This window comes from Muscardinus avellanarius, assembly GCF_963383645.1.
Source record: "Muscardinus avellanarius genome assembly, chromosome: 13".
Lineage (NCBI taxonomy): Eukaryota > Metazoa > Chordata > Mammalia > Rodentia > Gliridae > Muscardinus > Muscardinus avellanarius.
This window is the reverse complement of record NC_137799.1, coordinates 56,535,493-56,561,055: the sequence shown is the minus strand read 5'-3', so window position 1 is coordinate 56,561,055 and position 25,563 is coordinate 56,535,493. Positions and strand designations below refer to the sequence as shown.

Sequence of the window (25,563 nt, the reverse complement as noted above, 5' to 3'; positions counted from 1 at the left end):
AACTATTGCTGGCGCTGTGCTCTTGAAATATAGCTTATTTTTAGGAAATATTTAACTCAGAACTATAGCACATATTTAAATGACTAGAACAGATGAATTGTATTTGCATATTATTTGTATATCGCTTAAAGAGTACTGTAAATGAATTCAGCACCATGGTGTTAGGGGACTAGAAGAACAAACTTGGGAACAGCTAGATTATTATGAAGGTAAAGGTACTTATTCCCCAGGTGGCAAATCCTACCTATTTTAGCTTTTATTAATAGTGTTCTATTTATTTCATGAATATAGAAGTTCTAATTGGGTATGTCATGTTTCAAAGACAAAAGAAATGCCTAATTCACTCTAACAAACTTGTTAGTCACTGTTTATACCAAGAGGATTTCTACTCTACAGAGAATAATATTGTTTTCTTTTTCCTTTGTTGGTAAATCAAAGTTTTACACTGACCTACAGCAGTCAAGCATACTTTAAAGCAAAATTATCTTAGGCTAATACAGATATGTATTCTTTTGGCTTTATGAATTCTTTTTTGCCTCCCTGTTTGTTCTTTAAGAAATGTTTTATTTCAAGAATAATTCAGCAAGAAAATGTTAAATTTGTCAGTGTGATTTATCTAATAAGAAAAATTTATTCCTAGGTTTTAGTGAATTTTAGTTTTAACAATATTAACAGGAAAAGTATAATTATTTTTTATCTTGAAAATTGTTTAAGCTGGGCATGGTGACACACGCCTATAATCCCAGTACTGGGAAGGATGAAACTGGAGGATTGGACAGTCTATGTCAGCATGGAGTAATTTAAGGAGACCCTGCTTAAAAATAAAAAATAAGAAAAGGACTGTGGTTGTAGCTCAGAGGTAGAGTGCCTCAGATGTCAACCCTGTAGTTTCCCCAATAAATGAATGAATGAATGAATAAATAAATAAACAAGTGAATAAATAAAGTTCTTTGGTTACTTAGAGTTTTTGTTTAGTTGGTAATGTTTTGGCAATCAGTTGTATAAACAGTATGGAAATGATTTGTAAAAACAACTTCAAACAGGGTACCCGGGTTTCTATTTGTTATGAAATCAGTTTTTCTTGAAATGTGATTTTTATGGTTTACCCTGCCTAGTGCATGATCTTTCACTTGAACAAAAGGATTTAGTAGGGGTGCTACAGTTTCAGTCTACCCTAATTCTGTTAGTTTGCTTTGTTCAGCAATCACTCTGATCCTCCTGGCAGGGAACAAGATCCAGAGAACAAAACTAGTAGTGACTGTGTAGATAAAAAGGCAATGAATTCTGCTTTTAAGGCAAAGGGGGAATAGTCTACAAAAGAATGAAAATGGGAATAAAAGTATAGCATTGTTAACCTGCAGATCTATTGTACTTTTGAAAATCTTAACACTGCAGAAAAAAAAAAGTGTGACACTACAAAGACACGTAATTATGTGACTGAAAATCTTCAAAAAGGTCACCATTTAGTTATTGGCCATATACTTGACAAGAAAATAGACTAGATTATTTATAATTTCAAAACCACAGAACATTTTTTCTTAAAATGACAGGACAATGTTTCATCAGTACACATGGTACCATAATATATTATTTATTCCTACCAGAACAACTCTTTAGGTATCGTGAAGATGATGGGGTCAAGAAGAGTACTCCAGAGAAGAATGGGAAAGAAATGTCGGAGCAGACATTACAGAAGGTAGTCTAATCTTTAAGATATTGAGCCAAGCAAGTTAAATCTGAATTTTAACATAAAGGATTATGTTTTAAAATGAGGGCTTATGAACTTAAACCTTGTGTGAATTCTTAATTTACAATCATAATTCAAAATCACTGGCTTGCCAAAATGGGGGAAAAAATCAATGTTAGTGAAATAAATGTGTAAAAGCTTGTGGTTCCATTGGCATAGATTAAATATATTCTCAAACATGAAATGGAGAGAGTGAAAACAATAGAAGTTAACAAAATTTAGATTATATGTGCTTATTAGTTATTACTAAGCAGCTTAAAATGGATCATGATGAGACTGTACTACATTGCAACAAATGTACAGATTTATATTTGATCTAATAATAGCATTAGTGCTCTACCATAGAAAAATGGTAATATGTTTATAATTTTAAAATTGAAAATATATAACTTATCTCATTTTAGATAAAACTTATATCATATGATTTAGTATAGCCTTCCATTGAATAAGATCATCTATATCAACCCTATAGTCATGATATGGCATGCCTATCATTAATAGCAAATACTATTTTAAATATTTAATATTTATCTTTATAATTTTATATATAGTTCATATTTTTGAATCTTTATATATTAGTATGAAATTCAATGAATTAAACTCAGTAGTATTAAAACTGTTTGGTTTTGTTATAAAGAAAAAATGATCTTTAGTTTATTCTTATAATCGATTGTAATAATTTGGCCACACTATTGATTTTATTTTTTAAGTCTTTAATACTTAGGTAAAGTTGAAAATGTACACATATATAAACAAAAATAATAATATAGCTACTTTTCAGTTGCATCTGTGACATGTAGGAAATTTAGTGATTTACAGCAGATGAAGTGATTCCTCGGTATTTCTAACATTTGCCATATGGTTAGGTAACAAAAGCTGTCATCTCTTTATTTCTGAATGACACATATCAGGTTAACATCATAACACAGAAACCAAGAAATGTTTATGTTCATTTATATTAAGGTAAAATGAATGATTGAAATAAATGGTCTACTACCAGCTAGGATGTCATAAAGAATATACCAGCTTATCTTGGCTTCAAAACAGCATTTTTGTTTGTGAGATTTTATGTAACTTTTTATTTCTACAGATATATAATATGTTACTGTTTATTGCCTTAGAGTTGAAACACATTATTTCATTTTAACCACCAGAAATGACTACTCTCAGATTGAATGCAGAAATATGCTTTGAGGCCTAGGAAATCAACAGGAATTATTTTTATTTGACTGTATGTCAAATTAGCATACTAATTTGTCACTTTTTTACATTAACTTAGTGTAGTTGTATCAGTCATGATTTAATTCCTTATGGTTCAATTTCTGTATATGAAACTCATTCAACTGGATTTAAAAGATAGTAACAAGATAAAAATAATATTTTGTATATATCAGAAATGAAACATGTTAAGTAGATTGTTTTTTTTAAATAATGTGTTAATGTTTCACACTGTTACTGGCTGAATTGTGTCTCCCAGAAATTTGTATGCTCAAATCCTAATCTCCCCCATCTCAGAGTTAAATTTGGAGATAGAGTCTTTAAAGAAGCAACTCAATTAAAATGAAGTGTTAGGGTCGGCACTAATTCAGTATGCTCTTATAAGAAAAGAAAGTTGGCACACAGTTAAACACAGAGGGAGACCATGTGATGCAGGGAAAAGATTGCCATTTATTGGGAAATGAGCAAGACCTCCAAAGAAACCAGTCTTGTTGATACTTTGTTCTTGGAATTCTAGATTTCAGAACTAGGAGAGGAAAAAAAAATCTGTTGTTTAATCCACCCACTCTGTGGTAATTTGTTATATGGCTTTTCTAGCAAGCAAAAGTATATACTTCATAATGGTAGACATTTTATTTCAATTATGAAAAGAGCCATCTCCTTGAAACATTAAGTAAGCATTAGTACTGAATGTATGGGCTGGAGCTGATTTAAAACACAAATGAGATGCCTTTAGCAGTTCCTCAGACTTTCATTCTTTTTTTGTTTTGTTTTGTTTTGTTTTGTTTTTGGTGGCACTGGGGATAGAACACAGGGTTGTTCTACCTCCTAGCTACACTCCCAGACCTATTTTATATTTTATTAGAAACAGGGTCTTAGCTGGGCATGGTGGCACACGCTTGTAATCCCAGCACTTGGAAGGCTGGGACAGGAGGATTGCGCAGGTTCAAAACCAGACTCAGCTACTTAGTGAGGCTCTCAGCAATTTAGTGAGACCCTGTTTCCAAATAAAATATAAAATAGGTCTGGGAGTAAAGCTCAGAGGTAGAAAGCCCATGGGTTCCATCCCCAATACCACAAATGAAAAAAAAAGAAGAAGAAACTGGCTGGGCATAGTGGCACACACTTGTAATCCCAGCAGTTAGGAGGCTGAGACAGGAGGATCGTGGTTTGTGGACAGCATCAGCTACTTAGTGGGGCCATTTGCAACTCAGTGAAACCCTGTTTATAAAGAATAAAAAATAGGACTGGGGGTATAGCTCGGAGTAGAATGCCCCTGGGTTCCATTCCCAGTACTGAAAAAAAAAAAAAAAAAGAAAAGAAAAAAAGAAGAGACAGGGTCTAACTAAATTGCTGAGAGCCTCACTAAGTAGCAGAGACTGGCTTCGGGCCTGTGTGATCCTCCAGTCTCAGCCTCGCAAGTACTGGGATTACAAGCATGCGCCTCCACGCCCAGCAGACTCTCATTCTTAAAATCAGTTTAAAAGTGTTTGAGACTATGCCTTGAATAAAAACACTAGTAGTCTCTATGGAGTTTGTCATTTCATAGTCTTCAGAAGTAGTTTGTTCATTATATGTCCTCCATTTTAAACTTAAATATAATTTTGACCACTTCTAATGGCTAAACATAGATATATACATTAGGCAGTTAACAGACTTATTATACACATTTGGTATGTGTAGGGGGAGAATGTTGTGGTGCCTTCTTTAAACATCTAATAAGCCACAGCTAGCACTTCTACAATAAAAGACAGGTTAACAAGAGCAAAGCTCTTTATTTCATCAAAGATTTAGGTGACATTGTAAAGCTTCAGAAATAAAGACTTGAAAACCAGGGGAAACTGTTCATTTTAATGCTTATGTTCTGTAAAGAATGGGCAGCTGTGTTGAAAAGTGATTGGGGAAAGGGAATGATCTAATGATACTAGACTGAGGAGTAAATCTCAGAAAGGCTTATTTACTCAGGTTCTTCTTGGCCACCTTGTTTATCATTCCTTCCCCCATCCCCCAGGTGTGTATGGGGCCAGACTCCTCTGGAATGAGGATCTTTAATGGTGAAAGGAAAAGGTAGAGAGTGACCTGTTATGGCTTTCTTAGGGAGAAAGAAATGCCATTTTCAATGACCTGCTTGGGGAAGAGAAGTTTTGGTTGCCATGATGTACACTGGGGGAGAAGGAAGGGAAGAGACATGCGGGCAAGAGATGATCAGAGAGACCTTGTTTATGAGGACCTTCCAGTGCCCTTCAGTTCAACGTACTCCTTAGTATGCAAAAGTACTATACTCTGGGATATTTTGTTCTGAGTCCCAGAATAGGTTATATTTTTATGAATTTTATCCAAACTCAACTAAGTATTAATTAGTCAAAAGAAAAGTGTTAATTTTCAGAATTGAAATCTCAAATTTAAGATGCTTATTACATTTTTAAGTGATTTATTAAAACTATAAATTTGAGTTAATGGCTAATTTATAATATATAGCATAAGTAACCATTTAAGTTCAAGAAATTTTATTAGGTAACTGTATGATTAATAATAATAGAAACAATTATGATCATTGTGACATATTATTTAGTGCTTATTATCTTCCAGGATTTGCTGTTTATAGGCATGTTTAATACGTGTCTCACACCTGCATAGTAAATATTACTAGTCCTGTCTTATAGAAGAAATTAAACATAAAATAAGTTGAATATTTTACAAAATAAAGCATCCAGAGATATCAACCTGATCAAAATTTCTGTTTCTGTCATAGATTCCCAAAGTTGGTGATATTGCCCTAGGTGGGGTTCTGGAGCTATCCAGGGAGCAATAGTGGCCTTAGATGCAATTGGGAGTCATTGAATAAAAGTAAGGGAAGGTGATAATGCCCAGAGGGGGCAGTGAGACTTTTCTTTTTTCAGAAAATATTAAGGCAATAAGTTTGAGAATCTATGCTAGACCATAGTGCTTCTTATTAATGTTTTTATACCACCTGCCAAAGTCAATTTAAAAGATACAATTGCTTACTTTTACAAAATGGGTAATAAAAGAATTCATTCTATTTACCCTAACCTGTAATCATGCTAGTATATATATATATATATATATATATATATATATATATATATATATTTTTTTTTTTTTTTTTTTTTTTTTGGGTGGTGGTGGTACTGGGGGTAGAACCCAGGGGCTTTCTAACTCTGGGCTATACTCCCAGACCTATTTTGTATTTTATTTGGAAACAGGGTCTCACTAAGTTACTGAGAGCCTCACTAAGTAGCTGAGGCTGGCTTCAAACCTGTGCGATCCTCTGTCTCAGCCTCCCAAGTGGGGGGATTAGAAGTGTGCTCCAGCACGCCCGGCGAACATTTTTAAATGTATTTATGGTAAGTATATTTTGGGGGCAGTGATTAAAGATCTATTGAGGGAAACTGAAGAAAGCATAAAAATATAATACTTCTTGGTTTTTGAAGTATATTTTTACTAAAAGGCATATAAAAGTTAAAGTGATTTGGAAGAAGTGAAAGGGATTCAGCAGAGTTTATATTTTCTTTAAACATTACTTTTTGTCACATTAATCAGTTCTCCAATAAAACAGTTGCATTGATAAGGAAGGAGTAGGATCTCTCTCATAGAAATACACAGAGGCCTATAATAGTCTTTTATACCTTTATTCTAGGTCTAGAATAGGTTCTTATAGGACATAGGTACAAGAATAGGAGGATATATCATACTGTGAAATAGAAGTGAGTAAAAAAAGTGAGTAAAAATAGGTGAAATTCTTATATTGTGTTGATAAATATCCATGCCTCAGGATAGGATAGCCAGCCAGTAAATACCATTTAATTAAATGGAGCTGTTTGAACTCACAAGAAAAATAAGGGTTTTAGATAGATAAATCAAAGATGACAGAAACTCATGTTTATAAAACAACATATCTTTACCTTCATAAGTAAAGTTTAGTAAACTGGGAAGCAAAATGATATGGACAAATGTTTGTAATCGATCATATATTTTTTTAGGTTTAGTGCCCAAATGTCTATTGTTCCCAATTTTTATAATTCCTTAAGGCCAAGAAGTATATATTACCATTGCTATGTCCTAAAAGATGAACAGTATTTATTGAAATAAATGAAAAATATTTCATTTATATGCAACCTTGAAATCATTGTTATTTTAACTTGCTAGAGTTTATGGTAAAATTTTTTTATTGTATAAATAAAGTGTCATATGTCTGCTAAAATTATATTCTTCTAATTTAGGAAAAAAAGCAGCCACAATTGATTATTTTGTATGTAATCATCACTTTTTCTTATGATTATTGATTTTTGAAGAAAAATTTTATTTATTAATATAGCTTCTTCATGTACCTATTTTTAGTCTTTTGTATTAATTATTTTTCTCTGAAAATATTTTTATAAGGAGTAGAATAGGTAGCATTTATGATCTTAAAAATCTCTGTAGTTTATTAGCATACTTAGTGCTATGTCACTTTGTATAGAATTTTAACTTCTTTTACCATCTGTCCTTTATTCAACAGATGTATTATTGCATTTTTGAATGCATTCATCTATACCACCTTAGAATTATTTAGAAATTAAGTACCTTAGATTTATTTTGTCCTTGTGCTAAATGTAATTTTTTTCTTTCATGAGTTAGAAATGATCATAAAAAGAAAGTAGATTATGGTTTTGGACTTTCAAAGGGTAAATTTAACTCTTTTGTTTAGGTCATTGAGTTGGAAAATCGACTAAAATCTTTTGAGAAAAGGTCAAGAAAATTAAAAGAAGGGAATAAAAAATTAATGAAAGAAAATGATTTCCTGAAGTCCCACTTAAAACAGCATAAAAAAGATTCAGATGCTAGAGAAAAAGAGCTAGAGCAGCTACAAAAACGGAATAAAGATGTAGAAAAAGACAAAACTGAGCTTCAAGAAAAAATCAGTGAGCTGGAGAGAGAAGTCACTTCCCTAAGGAGACAAGTGACAGAAGCTAATGCATTAAGAAATGAAAATGAAGAGCTGGTGAATCCAGTGGAGAAACTGCACCACTCAGCAGACAAAAGTAAATCTGAGAGGGCCATCATGGAAGCCAGATCTGGACAATATGATTGTAAGACAACCACTACCAAGGTTAAATTGAAAGCCGCCAAGAAAAAGTGTGCTGTGGGGCGTCACCACACTGTTCTCAATCACTCCATCAAGGTCATGAGCAGTGTGTTTGAGAACCTCAGCAAGGACGGCTGGGAGGATGTGAGTGAAAGCAGGTAGGCTCTCATTAACTTAGCTCTGTGGTGGGGACACTGTGCATGTGTAAAGCCCTGGCAAATGGAGATTGAATTTCAACTACTGTCGATTTGGTATTCAGAAAAAACACTGTCAGATCCTTTGAAATATCTTGGGAGGTCTTGTTCTGAGCTTATTGACTGAAATTTGCATGCAAAATTAGCCACAACTGCATGAGTATTTGAATAGGTGCCAGGAAACCCAAAAGAAAGCAATGCTTGATTTCTTCCAGTGATGCTATTTTCATGCAGTCATGAGGCTTGAAATTGACAGTTTGGCAGGTTGATTTAATTTGCTGGCCCTTTGCATATTCACCACTGACAGCTAAGGATTCCCAGGCAAGCCTACTAAGTCAGTTTAGTTATCTTGTGACATGCCAACCTGGGAGGAGAAACATTTCCCCCCCTTAATTTAGTTAGATAAATTTTGAATGACCCATTTCAGCTTGTTACCAGATGTCTACAAGCTGTTTAACATCCTTTAAATTAAGAACCATCTTCACTAATTATTTCATGTATATATTATGCAAAATCATTGTACTAACTTTAATTGAATGGTGGTTAAAAATTACTTCTTTAAAGTTAGGCAGATTCCTAATCTTAAGTTATTTAATCCCTACTTAATAGCAACAGGAGAATACTTGATATCTATAGTATTTCTTTCTCTTACCCCTGGCTATACATTCATAGATACACACCAAGCACAAAGGCAAATGAATGATAGAACACCCATTTTTGATACCTAGGCAACAGGGAAGTTCAGTGTTGTCAGAATTGGTTATGAATTGTCCATTTTGCCATAATTTTTAAAATTCTGGCTTGTTTCATAATGACATGTTTCCTTTTATTTTCCCTAGTTTTTTGTTTCATTATTAAATCCTCAGCAGTTCGTTTTTAGATATGAGAAGAACATCGAGTTTCCTTAATCACAGGCATAGAACTAAAAATTTTTTAAAAACAGTTTCCCAAACTTTCCAAACTTGTGTAGAGGCAAAATGGTGTGATACTTTCCCTTGCCCATCATAATGGTCAGACTAATATCCCTATAACAAAAGACATATAACAAGAGAAAAACAGCAGTTTATTTAATCAGTTTTACATCATAGGGTAGGTTGCAGGCTAAAGACCCAAGACTTAGGGAAAACTTTTTTTTTCTTTCTTTTTTGATATTGGGGATTAGACCCAGGGGCATTCTACTTCTGAGATACACCCCACTCCTGTTTTATTTTTTATTTTGTAACAGAGTCCTGGTAAGTTGCCAAGACTGGACTCAAACCTGCTATCTTTTTTTTTAGCCTCCGAAGTGCTAGGATTACAGGCATGTACCACCACGCCCAGCTAAAACTTTCCATTTTTATGCTTAGATTCCATGAAGAATGAAGAGTTGTATGGAAATCTGATGAAACAGAAAGGGTATGATCTAACATAATAGACCAAAGGAAAGAAACTATGTACCTGTTCATTTAGATTCTTCTTGGCTTCTTCCACCTGGCATTCTTTCCTCCTTGAATAGAGGGTAGGAACCATTTGGAATGTGGGTTTTAGGATTAACTATTGCACAGGTGAGAGAATTTGTTTGCTCTCCTGCTCTTACATAGACAGGCAGGAGAAGGTAGAAGAACGTGTTTAGGCTTTATGGTTTGCTTTGAGGAAAAGGTGCTTTAGCTCTGTCACTGTTATAGCGAAGAGGCCTTCTCATTTTTATGCCTTGTTTTGGAGAATGAAAGAAGTAAGATAGGAAAGTAAAAGAAGGTTAGAGAGACTTTGATTCTGAGGCCTTCTGATGTTCTTTACTTCAAAGCACTCAGCATACCAATGTGTCATATTTTAGGGTATTGTTTTCTGAACCTCAACAATTATTTGCATATTATAATCACCTGGAGATCTTATTAAAAGCTCTAAAGCTCTGTACACACTTCAGACCAATTAAAACATTCAGCAACGGCATTGGCTTCAGTAGTTTTTTTGAGGGGCCCTGATTCCAGTCTGAAAATAATTTGAGAAAGACTATTTAAAAATATCATCAAGTCAAACTCCTTGTCCTCAGGCTGGTAAAGAAATTAACAAACAAATTTATGAAGGTAAGGCCAGAGTCAAGTCTGTATTCCTAGTTCCTAGTTACCTCTCCCCAGTTTCTTCTTCCTCTGTCTCAAAGGGAATTAGAGATAAAATTCTACTTAACTCAAAACTCACTATTTATCTGTATCTTCAAGGAAATTCTAATTTTAGCTGCAAATTGCATCTTACTATTATACCATTCATGATGTAGTGGTAGTGGTTCAGTTTACTTAAAAGGGGACATCTATTAACATGAAAAAACAAATTCTTTAAAGTTAGGTAAATAGACCCAGCTTTAATTTCATCATTGTGTGTGTGTGTGTGTGTGTGTGTGTGTATACAAGATCATATATTTTTAGAGATGTATCATGCTATTTCTTAATATAACAATATAGCATTTTCGTTTAAGATTTGCAGCATTGAAACTCAGTTTTACATAGAAGGATTAAGTGTTACATTTTCTTCCTGACAGAACACTCAGGAATCATTCAGCTGCAAAAATTCTCAATTAGAAATTCTGCAATGGAACTTCTGTAACCTCAGAAGATTTTATTTGTTTTAATTTTTATAGTCTAAAATAAAGGAAAGTCGGTCATGGTGGCACACACTTATAATCCGAATACTTGGAAGGCTGAGACTGGAGAATTGAAGGTTTGCAGCCCGCCTCAGCTACTTAGTGAGGCCCTCTGCAACTTAGTGAAACTCTGTTTCAAAATAAAGAAAAAAAAAAAATAAGGCTGGGGTATAGTTCAGAGCAAGAATGCTCCTGGGTCCCCTCCCCAGAACTAATAATAATAATAATAATAATAATAATAATAATAATAATAAATGAAAGGAAACTTATATGGATACTGAGAAAAATGGAAGCAAATCATGTGTGCATACACACACACATATATACTTATGTATATTGCTATATTGTATAGTTTTCATCTTATATTTATTTTACATAGTATACAGGAGTATGCCCACTCAGTGATGGTGTTAATCTTCAAAAGAAGACTATCCTAGAAGTTTTTTCTATTATTATTTTTCTAGAAAATTAAAGAAAGAAGAAAGTACAATTTATAGGGAAAAGCACAGAAATAAAATTTTACTAAGTAGATTATAAAATGTGGTAGAAAGAGCAGATACAGGACAGTGCTGTGTCCTCCCTTGTCCTTGAGTAAGACCTAAATTTACAAAGGTATCCCACCTCCTTTCTTTACCAGGAGAGACAACAACTAATTATTGGATACTACTTCAGAACTTAATCTGCCTAGAGTGGTTCCTTAGGAATCTACATAACAAACTTTGCCAACTAGCTTTATTCTGTCATTAGCTTCCCACATATTTGCCTTCTGACAAATTTATGCCTCTTAGAACTCACTGTTTTTTCCTTTATCCTATTGCTTCTCCAAAAATGTATTGTTCTTTGTTGAAGATGTCATGTTAGCTGGAGTTCTAAGCCACTTCTTTTGAGTTATATAGTTTTGTGTTCTTCCCATGTTGCATATACATGTGTATTTCTGATAGTTTAGTGTTGGATGTATAATACACATGTTAATAAACTTGGTATTTTATGTCTTTTGTTATAGGGGCCCCAGTTTAGAATTTGGAAGGGTATAGGAAATAATCATTATTTTCCATTTCCAACAATTATAATTTCTACTTCTATTTTCTCTTATCATAAACATTTGTAATTCATTCATATTCTCTCTCTCTCTCTCTCTCTCTCTCTCTCTCTCTCTGTACTGGGGATTGAACCCAGGGACATTCTGCCTCTGTGCTACACCCCAAGCCCTACTTTTTAGTTTTTATTTTTGATACAGGGTCTCATTGAGTTGTGGAGGGCCTCACTAAGTAGCTAAGGCTGGCCACAAACCTGTGATCCTCCTTTCTCAGCCACCCATGTATTGGGATTACAAGCATGTGCCACCATACCTGATTGAGTCTCTTTCTTTTTATTTAATCCTTAAGTTTTGTCTTTCCCTACCAATACATTTTAGTCTCATTTAAAATTATCTTAAAAGGCACTAATCAGCCTTAAATTTTTTTTTAAATTTTTTCCTTTGGAATAAATAGTGACATTTTGATTTTTCAGAATTTTCAACCTTAGTCCTAATGCCCTTTTCATCTTCTATTTTGACTTATAAAATAGCTATTCACTCACATTACTACCTTTGGTAAAGAGATGGTTCCTGTTGAAGGAGTTCAGGTATACTACTCAAAAATATATATACATAGCTTAAGGAATTTAAGAAATAGCAGGTTGTGGAAGAGGTCTCTGACCTCCTGTGACATGGATCATAAGACCGTCATGTGAGAGGTGCCCTCCATATACTTGGAGGAAAGGAACATTCTTATCTCCAAAAACAGAGGAATACCAAGAAGAATATGAATAGATATCATTGACATAAATGTTTGCTATTACTATTAAAATGAATAATTTTCCATGTTAGTCCCTAACTCTCCTCTCCTTGTTCATGACCTTTGTGTATGTATATATATATATGCACTTATACATTCATTCCCAAAGATGGATGAGGATGCTAAAACTTTTACATTGAAACAGAATATCTCCCACAGTCACAAAGCAAATTTGTCTTCTGTCAATTGCCAGTACAGATCTTTTCTCTCTCTCTCTCTCTCTCTCTCTCTCTCTCTCTCTCTCTCTCTCTGTGTGTGTGTGTGTGTGTGTGTGTGTGTGTGTGTGTTACTGGGAATTGAGCTCAGGGCATTCTACCTCTGAGCTACATCCCTGTCCCTTCCCTTTTTTTTTTTTTTTTTTTAATTCTCTGTTTTAGCTGGGCGTGGTGGCACATGCTTGTAATCCCAGCATACGGGAGGTTGAGACCAGAGGATCATGGATTGTAGACAGCCTCAGCTATTTAGTGAGGCTCTTTGCAACTTAGTGATTCCCTGTTTCAAAATAAAGAATAAAAAATAGGGCAGGTTTGTATCTCAAAGATCAAATGTCCCTGTGTTCCACCCCCAGACACACACAAAAAAATGGATTCTCTCTCTATTTTAAAGCAGGGCCTCTCTAACTTGTTGAAGGTCTCAGTAAGCAGCTGAGGCTGGCCATAAACCTGAGATCCTCCTATCTCAGCCTCCCAAGTACTAAAAGCATGTGCCACCATGCCTGGATTAGTACAGATCTTTTTAGGCCTATGTTTTGTTTGTATTTGTAGATACTACCAGTGCATGCTTCATGAACATCTCTTAGTAAACCTGTTTAGGTTAAAACTATGTCTTTCTCAAACTGATTTTATTTTTTGTGATACGGGGGTTTGAACCCAGGGGCATTCTACCTCCAAGCTACACCTCCAGCCTTATTTTTCATTCTGTATTTTGAAGCAGGGTCTCCTAAGTTGTGGAAACCTCACTAAGTAGCTGAGGCTATTCACATACCTGTGATCCTCCTGTCTTAGCCTCCCAAGTACTGGGATTACAAGTGTGTGCCACCATGCCAGGCTCTCAAACTGATTTTAATTCTACCCAGTTATCATCATTAGAGTTAAAGGAACTATTAATTTTGTGATTCTAAAGTTGTTCTTGTTTCAGGTGTTTGTTTGTTTGTTTGTTTTGTGTATGTGGTACTGGGATGGGCCCCAGGGGACTTTTTACCTTCGAGCTACACTCCCAGTCCTATTTTTTAGGATTTTATTTTTTGAAACAGGTTCTCACTAAGTTGCAAAGGGCCTCTCTAAGTAGCTGAAGCTGTTCTTAAAGTGCAGTCCTCCAGTCTCCACCTCCCAAATGCTGGGATTACAAGTGTGTACCACCACGCCCTCATTTTTTGTATTAATGTTGAGTCTAAGTTCTCATCATGTTGTCCAGGCTAGCCTTGAACTCCTGGGCTCAAGGAATACTACTATCTCAGCCTCTCGTATACTTGGAACTATAAATGTTTGCCACTATGTCTGGATCTTACTGCAACGACTTTTATTCCTCAAAGCTTTTCTGCTATTTTTATTTATTTTTATTTTTTTTGGTGGTACTGGGGTTCTTGAAAACCCTTCTACCTCCAGACTACACTCCCAGACCGACTTTTATATTTTTATTTGGAAACAGGGTCTCTTAAGACAGCACGGCTGAGCGATCCTCCTGTCTCTGCCTCCCAAACTCGGGGATTACAAGCGTGCACTACCACGCCCGGCTTTCTGCTATTTTTAAATGACCTACACATTCATTTGATCCTCCTTGAAGTCTTGATTTTATGATACTGCTATGTTACTCATTCAACTTTTCCAAAACATATAGTCTGTATTTTGTCAAATTAATAATACTGCTTTAGGTTCCTAGGATTTCTTTTATTTAGTTAAATTTTTAATGGAAAACCAGACTATATGCATAGCAGGTTATAAAGAATAAGTGAATATATTTGTTTATTTAATCATTCAACAATATAAATTCACTATCTCTCTAACAAATGCAACAAATAAAAATCTATACAAATTAGAGATTTAGTGAATGTACAGTTAGAAGAGTATTATGAAAATTAAGGGGTTTTATTCGTTTCTTTATAAGCTTGGAGCACATCTAGAAAGCATACTTAGACCAGGGATGCTGGCACATGCCTGTAATCCCAGGATATGACAGGACTATCACAACTTCGAGGCTAGGCTCAACAATTTAGCAAGGCCCTCCACAACTTACTGAGAACCTGTTTTTTTTTTTTTTAAAGTAAAATAGGGCTGGGAGTATATCTCAGAGTTAGAGCCCCTTGTTTTCAATCCCCAGCAGCAGCAGCAGCAGCACTACCACCAACACCAGCACCAACACACACACACACACACACACACACACACACACACACACACACACACACATACACACACGTTAGGAGCAAGATATGAAAATGCAGAGCCAGATATGGAAAATATAGTAAAACTTTAAACATCTTTACATATATATAACAAAAAATAGGAAAGTATTTAAAATCAAATGACTAACTAGGAGGAAGTATTTATAGCATATAAAAATGAAAAGGTCTAATATCCAGAATATTTAAAGAATTAGTATATAATAAGAATGAGTACTAAGTTATAGTGAGAGAGGAGTAGCAAGTTCTGGTGTACACAGAATAGAAAATGAGTAATGCTTTGGGAAGGAAATATTAATGGTTTGGGTAGATGATTCAGTGAACCAAAGATTATGAATATGTCTGTATCTGACCTAGATAGTATTTGGAAGCTCTGACAAGCGTGACAAGAATCACATCATAGACACCTAAGATCATGCCCTTTCTGTTAATAGCTACCATTTAAAAAGCTGGTACTGCTAGAAAAAGCTGTAGCAGTGGCAGATTTTTTTTTAATCTTTACAGATTCCCCATCAAAATAAAACAATTGGAATACTGTAACCAAAAACTCAAGGGTAACATCTATAATAGAACTAGATAATAAACCCCAAATATGAACAAGTGGAGACAACCATAATGGTTAGAAGACCTGAATGGTATTAGGGGAGAGAAAATTTGAGTTTAATAGTATGAGAACAGGAAAAATAGAGACTCCTTAAACAGGAGAATGCAGTAGGCCAATCTAAGTGGTAGGTGAAAGGAGGAGATTCTGTAGGATCTAGTTTGCAAGTGCATGTCAGAACCGGTGTAACATCTCGCATGCTTATGCATGTGCAATGTTTTTTTTTTCCTGTGAACTATTTATACCAAAAGACCAGAACTTTCTTACCGAATCAAGACCTATAATGACAAAATACTGCTATAAAAAGAAACTAAATTGAATACTATAAGAACAATAGTCACATGTAATGATTAATTTTTTTGAAAAGCATTTTAAGCCAGGTGTAGTGGCAAATGCTTGTAATCAAAGTACTTGGGAGCTGAGAGGATCACAGGTCAAAGCCAGACTTCACAACTTGCACTCTGCAATTTAGTGAGACACTGTTTCCAAGTAATAGGGGTATTACATGGGGGTAGAATGCCTCTTGGTTCAATTCCAAGTACCAAAAAATGTATTTTAAATTTATGTTTGGATATTTTATTTTATTTATTTGTTTGTTTCTTTCTTTATTTATTTTGGTGGTACTGGGTTCCTGGAAACCCTTCTACCTTACACTCCCAGACCTATTCTTTATATATTTTTTAAATTTGGAAACAGGGTCTCTTAAGCCAGCGTGTCTGGCTTCGAACCTGTGCAATCCTCCTGTCTCTGCCTCCCAAGCGCGGGGATTACAACTGTGCACCACCACACCAGGCAGTTTTATTTTATTTACATTAGATTTTTTTTCAGTTGATATATAAAAATTGTGTGTATTACTGGACATCATGAAGTGTTTAAAGATATGTCTGTATTGTCTAATGTTTAAATCCAATTAAACATATTTATCTTCTCAAACATTTACCATTTTTTGGTGAAAACATTTGAAGTATTTTCTTCAGGCTTTTAAAAGTATATATTATTATCATTTATAATCACCTTACTGTGTACACCAGTACTAGCTCCTCCTCTCTCACTGTAACTTAGTACTCATTGATCAACCTCTCTCCAACTCTCTATCATTCCTACTCTATTCCAGCCTCTGGTAACTACTATTATACTCTCAGTGTCTGTGAGATCAACCTTATATTCCACAGATGAGTGAAATCATGCAGTATCTGCTTTCCTGGGCTTACCTTATTCCACTTACCATAATGATCTCTAGGTCCATACATGTCACTGTTGCAAATGACAGGCTTTTGGTCTTTTTTCTGGATATTCTAATGTATGTCTATAGTAGTGTATGTGCTACATTTTCTTCATCTATTCTTCACTGGATGGTTGCTTAGGTTGTGTCCATCTCATAGCTGTTGTGAATAGTGCTACAGTGAAAATAGAATACAGTTGTCTCTTCAACATGCTGATTCCCCCACCCCCCAGATGTAAACCCACTTTTGAGCATGCTGAATCACATGGTAGTTATATTTTTTTTTATTTTTGAGGAACTTTAATACTTTTTATAATGGCTGAATTAACTTACATTCTTACCAGCATTGTCCAGCTGTTTCCTTCACATCCTAGACTTAGTTGTTGATATTTACAGCAGCCATTCTTACTGGTGTGGTGTAATGTCTCATTGTGGCTCTGATTTGCATTTCCCTGCTGAATAGTGATGTTGGGAATTTTTTGGCATAGCAGTTGTCCATGTGTATGTCTTCTATTATCTATCTATTGCTTTTATTTACTTATCTTTATACTTTTATTTTGTGCATTATAGTCTCACATCATAATGTAGGTCATAGTGATAGTGACATACATGTACATAGCACTTGGTGGGCTTTCTCCTGGCTCCTTCCCCACTTCCCCAAATAGGATATTGAGATTGACATTGGTATTTTCTCATATGTACATAATGTCAATGGAAGTAATTCTTTCATTGAGTCTCCCTATCCCCCCACTCTTACCCTTATGTTTGTTATTGTTTTTTAACATATCTTATGTTTTTTATTCCGAAGTTGAAGCCATATATATTCAGCATGATTATTGAGAGATAATTTTTAATTCCTAGCATTTTGAGTTATGACTTCTGTTTGAGGTAGTTTTTCTTCTTTGCTTAGTTGTTTGATAGAAATGATTGTTCTCTGTTTCTATTATTTATTAATTTTTCTTTCTACTTAATCTCTTTGAGTATTTTCTCTAGTGCTGGTTTTAAAAGTGTAAGTTCTTTCAGATTCTATTTGTCAAGGAACGTTTTTATTTTCTATCAAATTTGAGAGGTAATTTTATTTGGTGTAATAGTTCTTTTTTTGTGTTTGTGTGCAGGGGTCTGAGGATGGAACCCAGAGGAATTCTACCTCCAGGCTGCACCCCCTGCCTTATTTTTTATTCTTTATTTGAAACAGGGTCTCATTAAGTTGCGGAGGGCCTCACTAAGTAGCTGAGGCTGTCTGCAAACCACGATCCTCCTGTCTCAGCCTCCTGAATGCTGAGATTACCAGCATGCACCACCACGCCTGGCTAGGTGGGATAGTTTTGGCTGGGTGTTTTTTCTTTGAGAGTTTGGACTTTGCTGACCTAGGTCCTCCTAGCTTTCATGACATTGTTTTGAAGTCTGGAGTGATTCTTACTGGTTTGCCTCTGAATGTCACTTGGTCTTTTACTTTCCTTGTCTTTTAGGTTTTATTCTAGGCCTCTTATGTTTGTTAATTTGATTATTATGTGGCATGGTGAAACTTTTCCCTGATCTTGTCTACTAGGGGTTCTATATGTTTCCTGTATGTGTATTGACCTCTTTTTCTATGTTTGAATAATTTTCTAATATGACTTTTCTGAAAAAATAATTGATTTCTTTGGTTTCAGCTTCAATTTCTTCTTCTATGCCAATTATTTTTGTGTTAGCTTTTTAAAAATTAGCTTATATCTTTTCAATGTCCAATTCATGCTGTTGAATTTTTTTCTAAATTATATACAATACATTCAATTTTGGAGTGTTCATCTTTTAACAGAGATTCTATTTTCCATGTGGTCTAATCTACTTTTTATAGTTTGTATTGATGCCTTCACTTCAATGATTGCATCCTTCACTTCCTTTAGAGCTTTTTTTCTGATTCCTGTTCAGAGTGTCAAGTTCTTTATTTGTTCCTTTATTTCTTTCAGGTTCTATAAATTCTTTTTAAAAATCCTTTATTATTTCTACTATTAAAGTTCTGATTTGTCCTTCTGGAAATCTCTGCAATTTTGTGTTGGCAGGTTCTGTTTATTTTTGGGTTGTGGGAGCTTCGTTGCTATTCTTCCTTCTCATGATTTCAGGTTTCTGAAGTTTGTATCTTTGTTGCTTTTGATAGCTTTCTCTCACTTTGTATGTGTCAGCTGGTATATACAAGGGCAAGTTGTGTTGTATTTGATGGTGAAGGCTGAGTGAGAAGGAAGGAGCTTTGGTAGTGAATGCAATAATAGGGTAAAGTAGCAGATAGAATCAAGTAGAATGAGAGTTTGAGTGTAGTAAAGTAATATATAATAGAGGTTAGAAATAGTGAATATAGGAGGATTCTTGTAACCAATATTTAGGTATAGTGATATGAACTAGATTTAATATAAGACAAAGGGGGAAAAAGGATGGAGAGAAGAAAGTATATATGAAAGAGGGAAGAAGACAATAAACGGGGTGAAGAAGAGCGCAAACAAACAAGCACACACACATACACACACAACAACAACAAAACCAAACAACCCTACAAATATATGAATATGGAGCCAATTTGGCCTCTGCAGTCCTCCTGAGTCTACATGGGTTCTTCTAGGTGTTTAAGGTTTACTTTCTATATTAGATTCTTGAGAATGTTTCAAGTGCTCTCAGTTGCTCAGTAACCTATAGGAATGATGTCACTTTTTGTAGGCCTACTATTTAATCTTTTTCAATGATTAGGACCCTGGCCTGGTGTCTTTCTCTATGCAGGTACCGAATGCCAGTAGTGCCTCTTCCATTGCAAACCTGGGTCTGAGCTCTCCATAGGGCCTATTTCTGAGTCTCCTTCTGTCTGTGCAGATGGTAGGTATTACCAGGGCCAGATCCAGTGTAAGTTTAGTTCTCTACGCTTTCCACAGACCCTGAGCCTGCATCTCTCCCTACCTACATAGGTGTTGGGTGCCACTGGGACCAGACCCAGTGTATGCATAGTGGTCTGTGTTCTCTACAGATAGGGCTGGATTTGGTGGCTTGTGGTAATCTCCAGAGGCTCTACTAAGGCACTGAGCCCTGCGTACTGTTGGTCTCATTGCCTGATTGGCCCTAGGAGCTGTCTGCTAATCCCTCTTCTTTGTACAACAGACTTCAGTCCCACCTTCACCATGGTGAATATCTGAAAGTCTCAGACTTTGCATTCCTATCTTTTGTTGGCAAGTCCCTTGCTGGGCTGTCTCCCACAGGGATGGTTAGTTCACTTATGGTGTTGTTGAGCTATGCTCTGGATTTTTCAAGAAAGAGGTTAGCTCAGCTGCTGATGCTGCAGGTTCTAGCCGGGCATCCAGGCAGTAGAATCTCTGTGAAGTAGAGTGAGGTGCTGACCACTTACAATTCCAATGAGCTGCAGTCACTTACTTGTATCAGGTCATTGTTTTTTTTGTTATTGTTTTGGTTTTTTTTGCTGGGGTCTCACAAGGCTACAGTACCAGTAGTCTTGCCATGGTTATGTAGGATGGTACCATCATGGTCTCCAAGGTCACAGCCATTCCCCAGGGGAGGTGAAAGGGGTATTTTACTGTCCTCTGTTCTGTCTTCTGGGTTTGTTTCTCTGCCTTTCAATTTCTTTCATTGCTTTATTCAGTTTTTTTGCTGTTTTTTTCTCTTGTCAAGATGTTATTTTCACGGTGATAGAGATGGAGTATGAACAGGACAAATGTGCTGCTTCCCTCTGAGATTCTATAATTTTATAAAATTTATTTAAATGAATTTTTCTGTTTAACATTGAGAACCAGTCAATGTCCATAGAAATCAGGTTTATATATTGTATATGAAGTAATATGATTTGGTATTAAACATAAAAGAAGTACATGTAACAAATCTTGGGTTTTATCTCTTTTTGTTTTTTCTGTTTTTTTAAAAAGCAGTGATTCTGAAACACAGATCTCTCCAAATTTTGGAACAATTATTGTGGAAACATCTCAGAAAATAAGCCCTATAGAAGATGGAAAGGACCAGAAAAAAAGTGATCAAACAGAAGACAGGCAAACACAAGGAAAGGAAGTACTACAAACATATTCAAATATAAATGGCAAGACCCCAAAGGTATATGACACAGTTTTGATTAATTGTAAGCTTTGTTAATTAATATTGTCTTATCATTCGTACTATTAAGTAAAAACATAACAGTAATTTAAGGAAAATTTATTCTTGTGGAAAGATATTATTTTAATAAATATGGTATAATCAGCTGGGCATGATGGTGCATGCTTGTAATCCCAGTACTTGGGAGGCTGAGATGGGAGGATCTCAGGTTCATGGCCAGCCTCAGCTACTTAGTGAGTTCCTCCACAACTTAATGAGACTCTGTTTCAAAATAAATAGGGTTAGAGATGTAACTGAGAAGTAGAATGTCCCTGGGTTCAATCCCCAATACTTCAAATAAATAAGTATATAAGTAAATAAATAAATAAATAAGTAAATGTGGTATAATCTAATTCTACAGTTTATAAAGTCTACAATAGTATACACTAATTTCGTGGCATTCACATTCATTTACCAATCACTCACTGACCAGCCCAGAGCAACATCTAGTCCTGCAAGCTTTATGCATGTTAAGGGGCCTTCCCAGGTGTACTATTTTTTTTTTTTTTTTTTTTTTTGGTGGTACTGGGGTTCCTGGAAGCCCTTCTACCTCCGGGCCACACTCCCAGACCTATTTTATACTTTTTTTTAAATTTGGAAGCAGGGTCTCTTAAGCCAGTGTGGCTGGCTTTGAACCTGCATGATCCTCCTGTCTCCACCTCCCAAGCGTGGGGATTACAAGCGTGCACCACCACGCCTGGCCTCCAGGTGTACTATTTGATAATGCTATTTTCCAAAACATTTTGCCACTTTTATTGCACTCACCAATAGACTATGGAAATTTCTTCTGTTCTTCAGCAACACATGATAATTTAGTCTTTCTCATTTCAGCCATGTTTGTACATATATTGAAGTTTATTGCTGAGTTTCCTTCAGTTTTTGTGACTATTCACTAGTTATTAAGCATTTTCTTGTGGTTATTGGCTATTTGGAATTATTTAGTGAATTTTCTCTTGGTGTCTCTGCCCATTTTACAAATGCACTGTGTGTATACTTTTTATCGGTATATTCTTAAATTCACCATATATAGGCTTTTTAAAATTATACACATTGTAGATATCATTTCCTTCTCCATGGCTTGCTTTTTACTCTTCTTAATGGAGTCTTTTCTTTTTTTAAACCATGGGCATGTATAGTTTCACTTTTCTGGAAGCTAGGAATCTGAGATCAAGGTAGCAGAAGAGTTTGTTCTGAGTTCTGTGTAATATAATTTTTTAAATTTAATTTTTATTTTTTTATAAGTGAAACATATTGAGAGTGGTGCACATTTACATTGTGCTTCATGCCCTTCCCTCTCCCCCCCCCAATAGAGAGTGTCCAGGTTAATCATGCTGTATTTATGCTATTACACATATTCATATGTAGCTCCTCCATTGAACAACCTCAGCTTTCTTCCTCTCCTATCCTTCTGTTTAAGCTTTGCTGAAATTTCCCCTCCATCATCTGGAGTCCCTCTGGTATTACCATTGCTCCCTAGCTTGAACATATTAGAAAAAACATATGTCCCTTCTCTTTCTGTGCTTGACTAATCTCACTTAACATAATGTTCTCTAGTTCCTTCCATCTTCTTGAAAATCTTCTTCTATTCTTCTTTATAGCTGAATAGAATTCCATTGTGTGTATTTCCCATAATTTTACAATCCACTCATCTGTTGATGGAAATCTAGGTTGGTTCCATATTTTGGCTATTAGAAACTGCACTGCTATGAACATGGGTATGCATATGTTAACGTAGTTCTCTGATTTCAACCCCTTTGGAAAGATACCCAGGAGTGGTATAGCCAGATCAAATGGTGGATATACTCCCAGTTTTCTAAGGAATCTCCGTACTGATCTCCATAGTGGCTGAACTACTTTGCACTCCTACCAACAGTGTAAAAGAGTTCCTCTTTTCCCACATCCTCGCCAGCAATTGTTGTTGTTTCATTTCTTTATGTTTGCCACTGTGATTGGGGTTAGATGGAATCTCAGCGTAGTTTTGATTTGCATCTCCCTGATGGCCAGTGATATTGAACATTTTTTCATGTATCTATTGGCCATTTGTATCTCTTCTTTTGTGATATGTCTATTCATTTCAGTTGCCCATTTCTTGATCAGGTTGTTTGTTTTGCTAGTGTAGAGTCTTTTGAGCTCTTTGTATATTCTGGATGTTAGCCCCCTATCAGAGTGGTAGCTGGTAAAGATCTTCTCCCATTCTGTAGGCTTCCTCTTTAGGTTCTTGATGGTTTCCTTTGATGAGAATAAACTTTTTAGTTTGATGAGATCCCACTTATTAATTCTTGCTTTAATTTCCTGTGCTTTGGAAGTCTTATTGAGAAAGTTACTCCCTGCACCTATATGTTGAAGCGTAGGTCCTATGCCTTTCTCTAATAAATTCACAGTCTCTGGTCTAATTTCTAAGTCTTTGATCCATTTTGAGTTGATTCCTGTGCATGGTGAAATAGGCAACCGAATTGAATAGACACTTCACAGAAGAAGAGATACAAATGGCCAATAAATGCATGAAAAAATGTTCAACATCATTAGCCATCAGGGAGATGCAAATCAAAACTATACTGAGATTCCATCCAACCCCAGTCAGAGTGGCAAGCATAAAGAAGCCAAATAACAAATGCTGGCGAGGATGTGGGGAAAGAGGAACTCTTTACACTGTTGGTGGGAGTGCAAACTAGTTCAGCCACTAGTGGGTAAGTGTGTAGATTCCTTAGAAAGCTGGGAATGGATCCACCCTATGATCCAGCTTTGTAATATATTTTTAAGCAAAAAATACAAATATATTACAAAATTACTTTGGCTTATTTGACATTGTTGTTAAATAAAAAATCAATTTTTCTGAAACTTTTAAATTTAGGATTTTCATTACAAGAATACCAGAAAAACAACCTTACAAAAGAAGTATGGTAATATGCAGAAGAATTCACATACAGTAGTTCCTACCAGAGGTAAGAATATATATGAAATTAATAATATGTCTTTTAAAGTTTAACATGATTTTTAAAACATTGCGGCCATTATTTTTATAGTTAACAGAGAAAAGATTAAAAATATAACTGCCCAGAAGTCGAGTAGCAATATAATTTTATTACGAGAACGGATTACATCCTTGCAACAACAAAACAGTGTGCTTCAGAATGCCAAAAAAACAGCAGAATTGTCTGTTAAAGAATACAAAGAAGTCAATGAAAAGCTCCTTCATCAACAGCAAATATCTGATCAGCGATCTCAGACAAGCAGACAAACAATAAAGGTAATTAAAAAACTTTAAAACTGAATTCTAATAGACTGTCAATGTTTTGTTTTATATCTGTTGTTTAACTTGTATTTGTGTTGGACATCTATATGAGTTAGAAAATGAAACAGGTAGTAATCTAGATGAATCCATTATTACTCTTTTAGTAGTTTAATTAGTAAAACTCTTTTATGAGGGTCATATTAAGGTATAACCTATGAGAAAGAACTTCAAATAAAAGACCCTTAACTGACATTTCTTTTTTCTTAGCTTTCCCCCTCTTTTCCACATTTTTATATGTTCTATATTGTGTTATTAGTTTTAAAAAACAGGCTTCATACATGCATTTATTTTGAACATTTGCCCAGTATTAAACTAGTACATTCTTAAGTTACTGTTTGCAAATACTAGTAAAAAATGTGAAGATTTTAGTATAAGTATCCATGTTAAGGTGCTCCAGTAATCCCATAGTTCTTTTACTCATACAGATTGAATTTTCTGTGATGATTTTTAGGTACATTATACCTTACTCCTTGTTTTAAATTAATCTTAAAGCAAATAAAAAGATTGTTACATAAGTCCCCATTCTTAAAGGAATTTGTAAGTTTTCACTTATATATTAAAAAATTTTCTGGGAATTTGTTGTTTTAGATAGAAAATTTTATTTAACCTATTAGAAAATAATTGTAAATAACTATTACATAATTTTTTTTTTGTACTTGGGATTGAACCCACCCAGTGTGTTTTACCTCTGAGCTACACTCACAGCCCTATTTTTCTTTCTTTCTTTCCTTCTTTCTTTTTTTAAACATGCTCTCACCAAATAGTGTAGGGTCTAAATTCCTCTGGCAGTCTGTGAACTTGCAATCCTCCTGTCTCAGCCTTCTAACTACTGGAATTACAGTACTCACCACTATACCCAGCTACATAATTTAAGATTATACTCAAATTTTAGATTTCTTGGGAATTTGTTATTTTAGACAGAAAATTTTATTTTATTATTTAGAAAATAATTTAAAATAACTATCACACAGTTTTTTTTCTTTGGTACTGGTGATTGAACCCACCAGGTGTATTCTACCTCTGAGCTACACTTGCAGCCCTTTTTTCTTTCTTTCTTTCTTTCTTTCTTTCTTTCTTTCTTTCTTTCTTTCTTTCTCTCTCTCTCTCTTTCTTTCTCCCTTTCTTCCTTCCTTTCTTTCTTTCTTTCTTTCTTTCTTTCTTTCTTTCTTTCTTTCTTTCTTTTCTTTTCTTTTCTTTTCTTTTTTTAAACAGGCTCTCACCAAATTGTAGTGGGTCTAAA

General features: G+C 34.9%; 1 protein-coding gene across 3 annotated transcripts in view; it reads left to right on the top strand.

The window, feature by feature from the left end:
- Positions 1–25,563, top strand: part of CNTLN (centlein) — a gene marked incomplete at both ends in the record, with an annotated part of 264,859 nt that overhangs the window by 167,821 nt on the left and 71,475 nt on the right. For 2 of the 3 annotated variants that reach the window (XM_080708551.1, XM_080708550.1), the window contains 5 exons: positions 1,605–1,696; positions 7,674–8,209; positions 20,812–20,992; positions 23,883–23,973; positions 24,055–24,278. In XM_080708551.1, coding sequence (XP_080564677.1) covers positions 1,605–1,696; positions 7,674–8,209; positions 20,812–20,992; positions 23,883–23,973; positions 24,055–24,278 — 1,124 coding nt within the window. The remainder of the gene's footprint in view (positions 1–1,604; positions 1,697–7,673; positions 8,210–20,811; positions 20,993–23,882; positions 23,974–24,054; positions 24,279–25,563) is intronic. The other variant, XM_080708552.1, reaches the window with a different exon arrangement.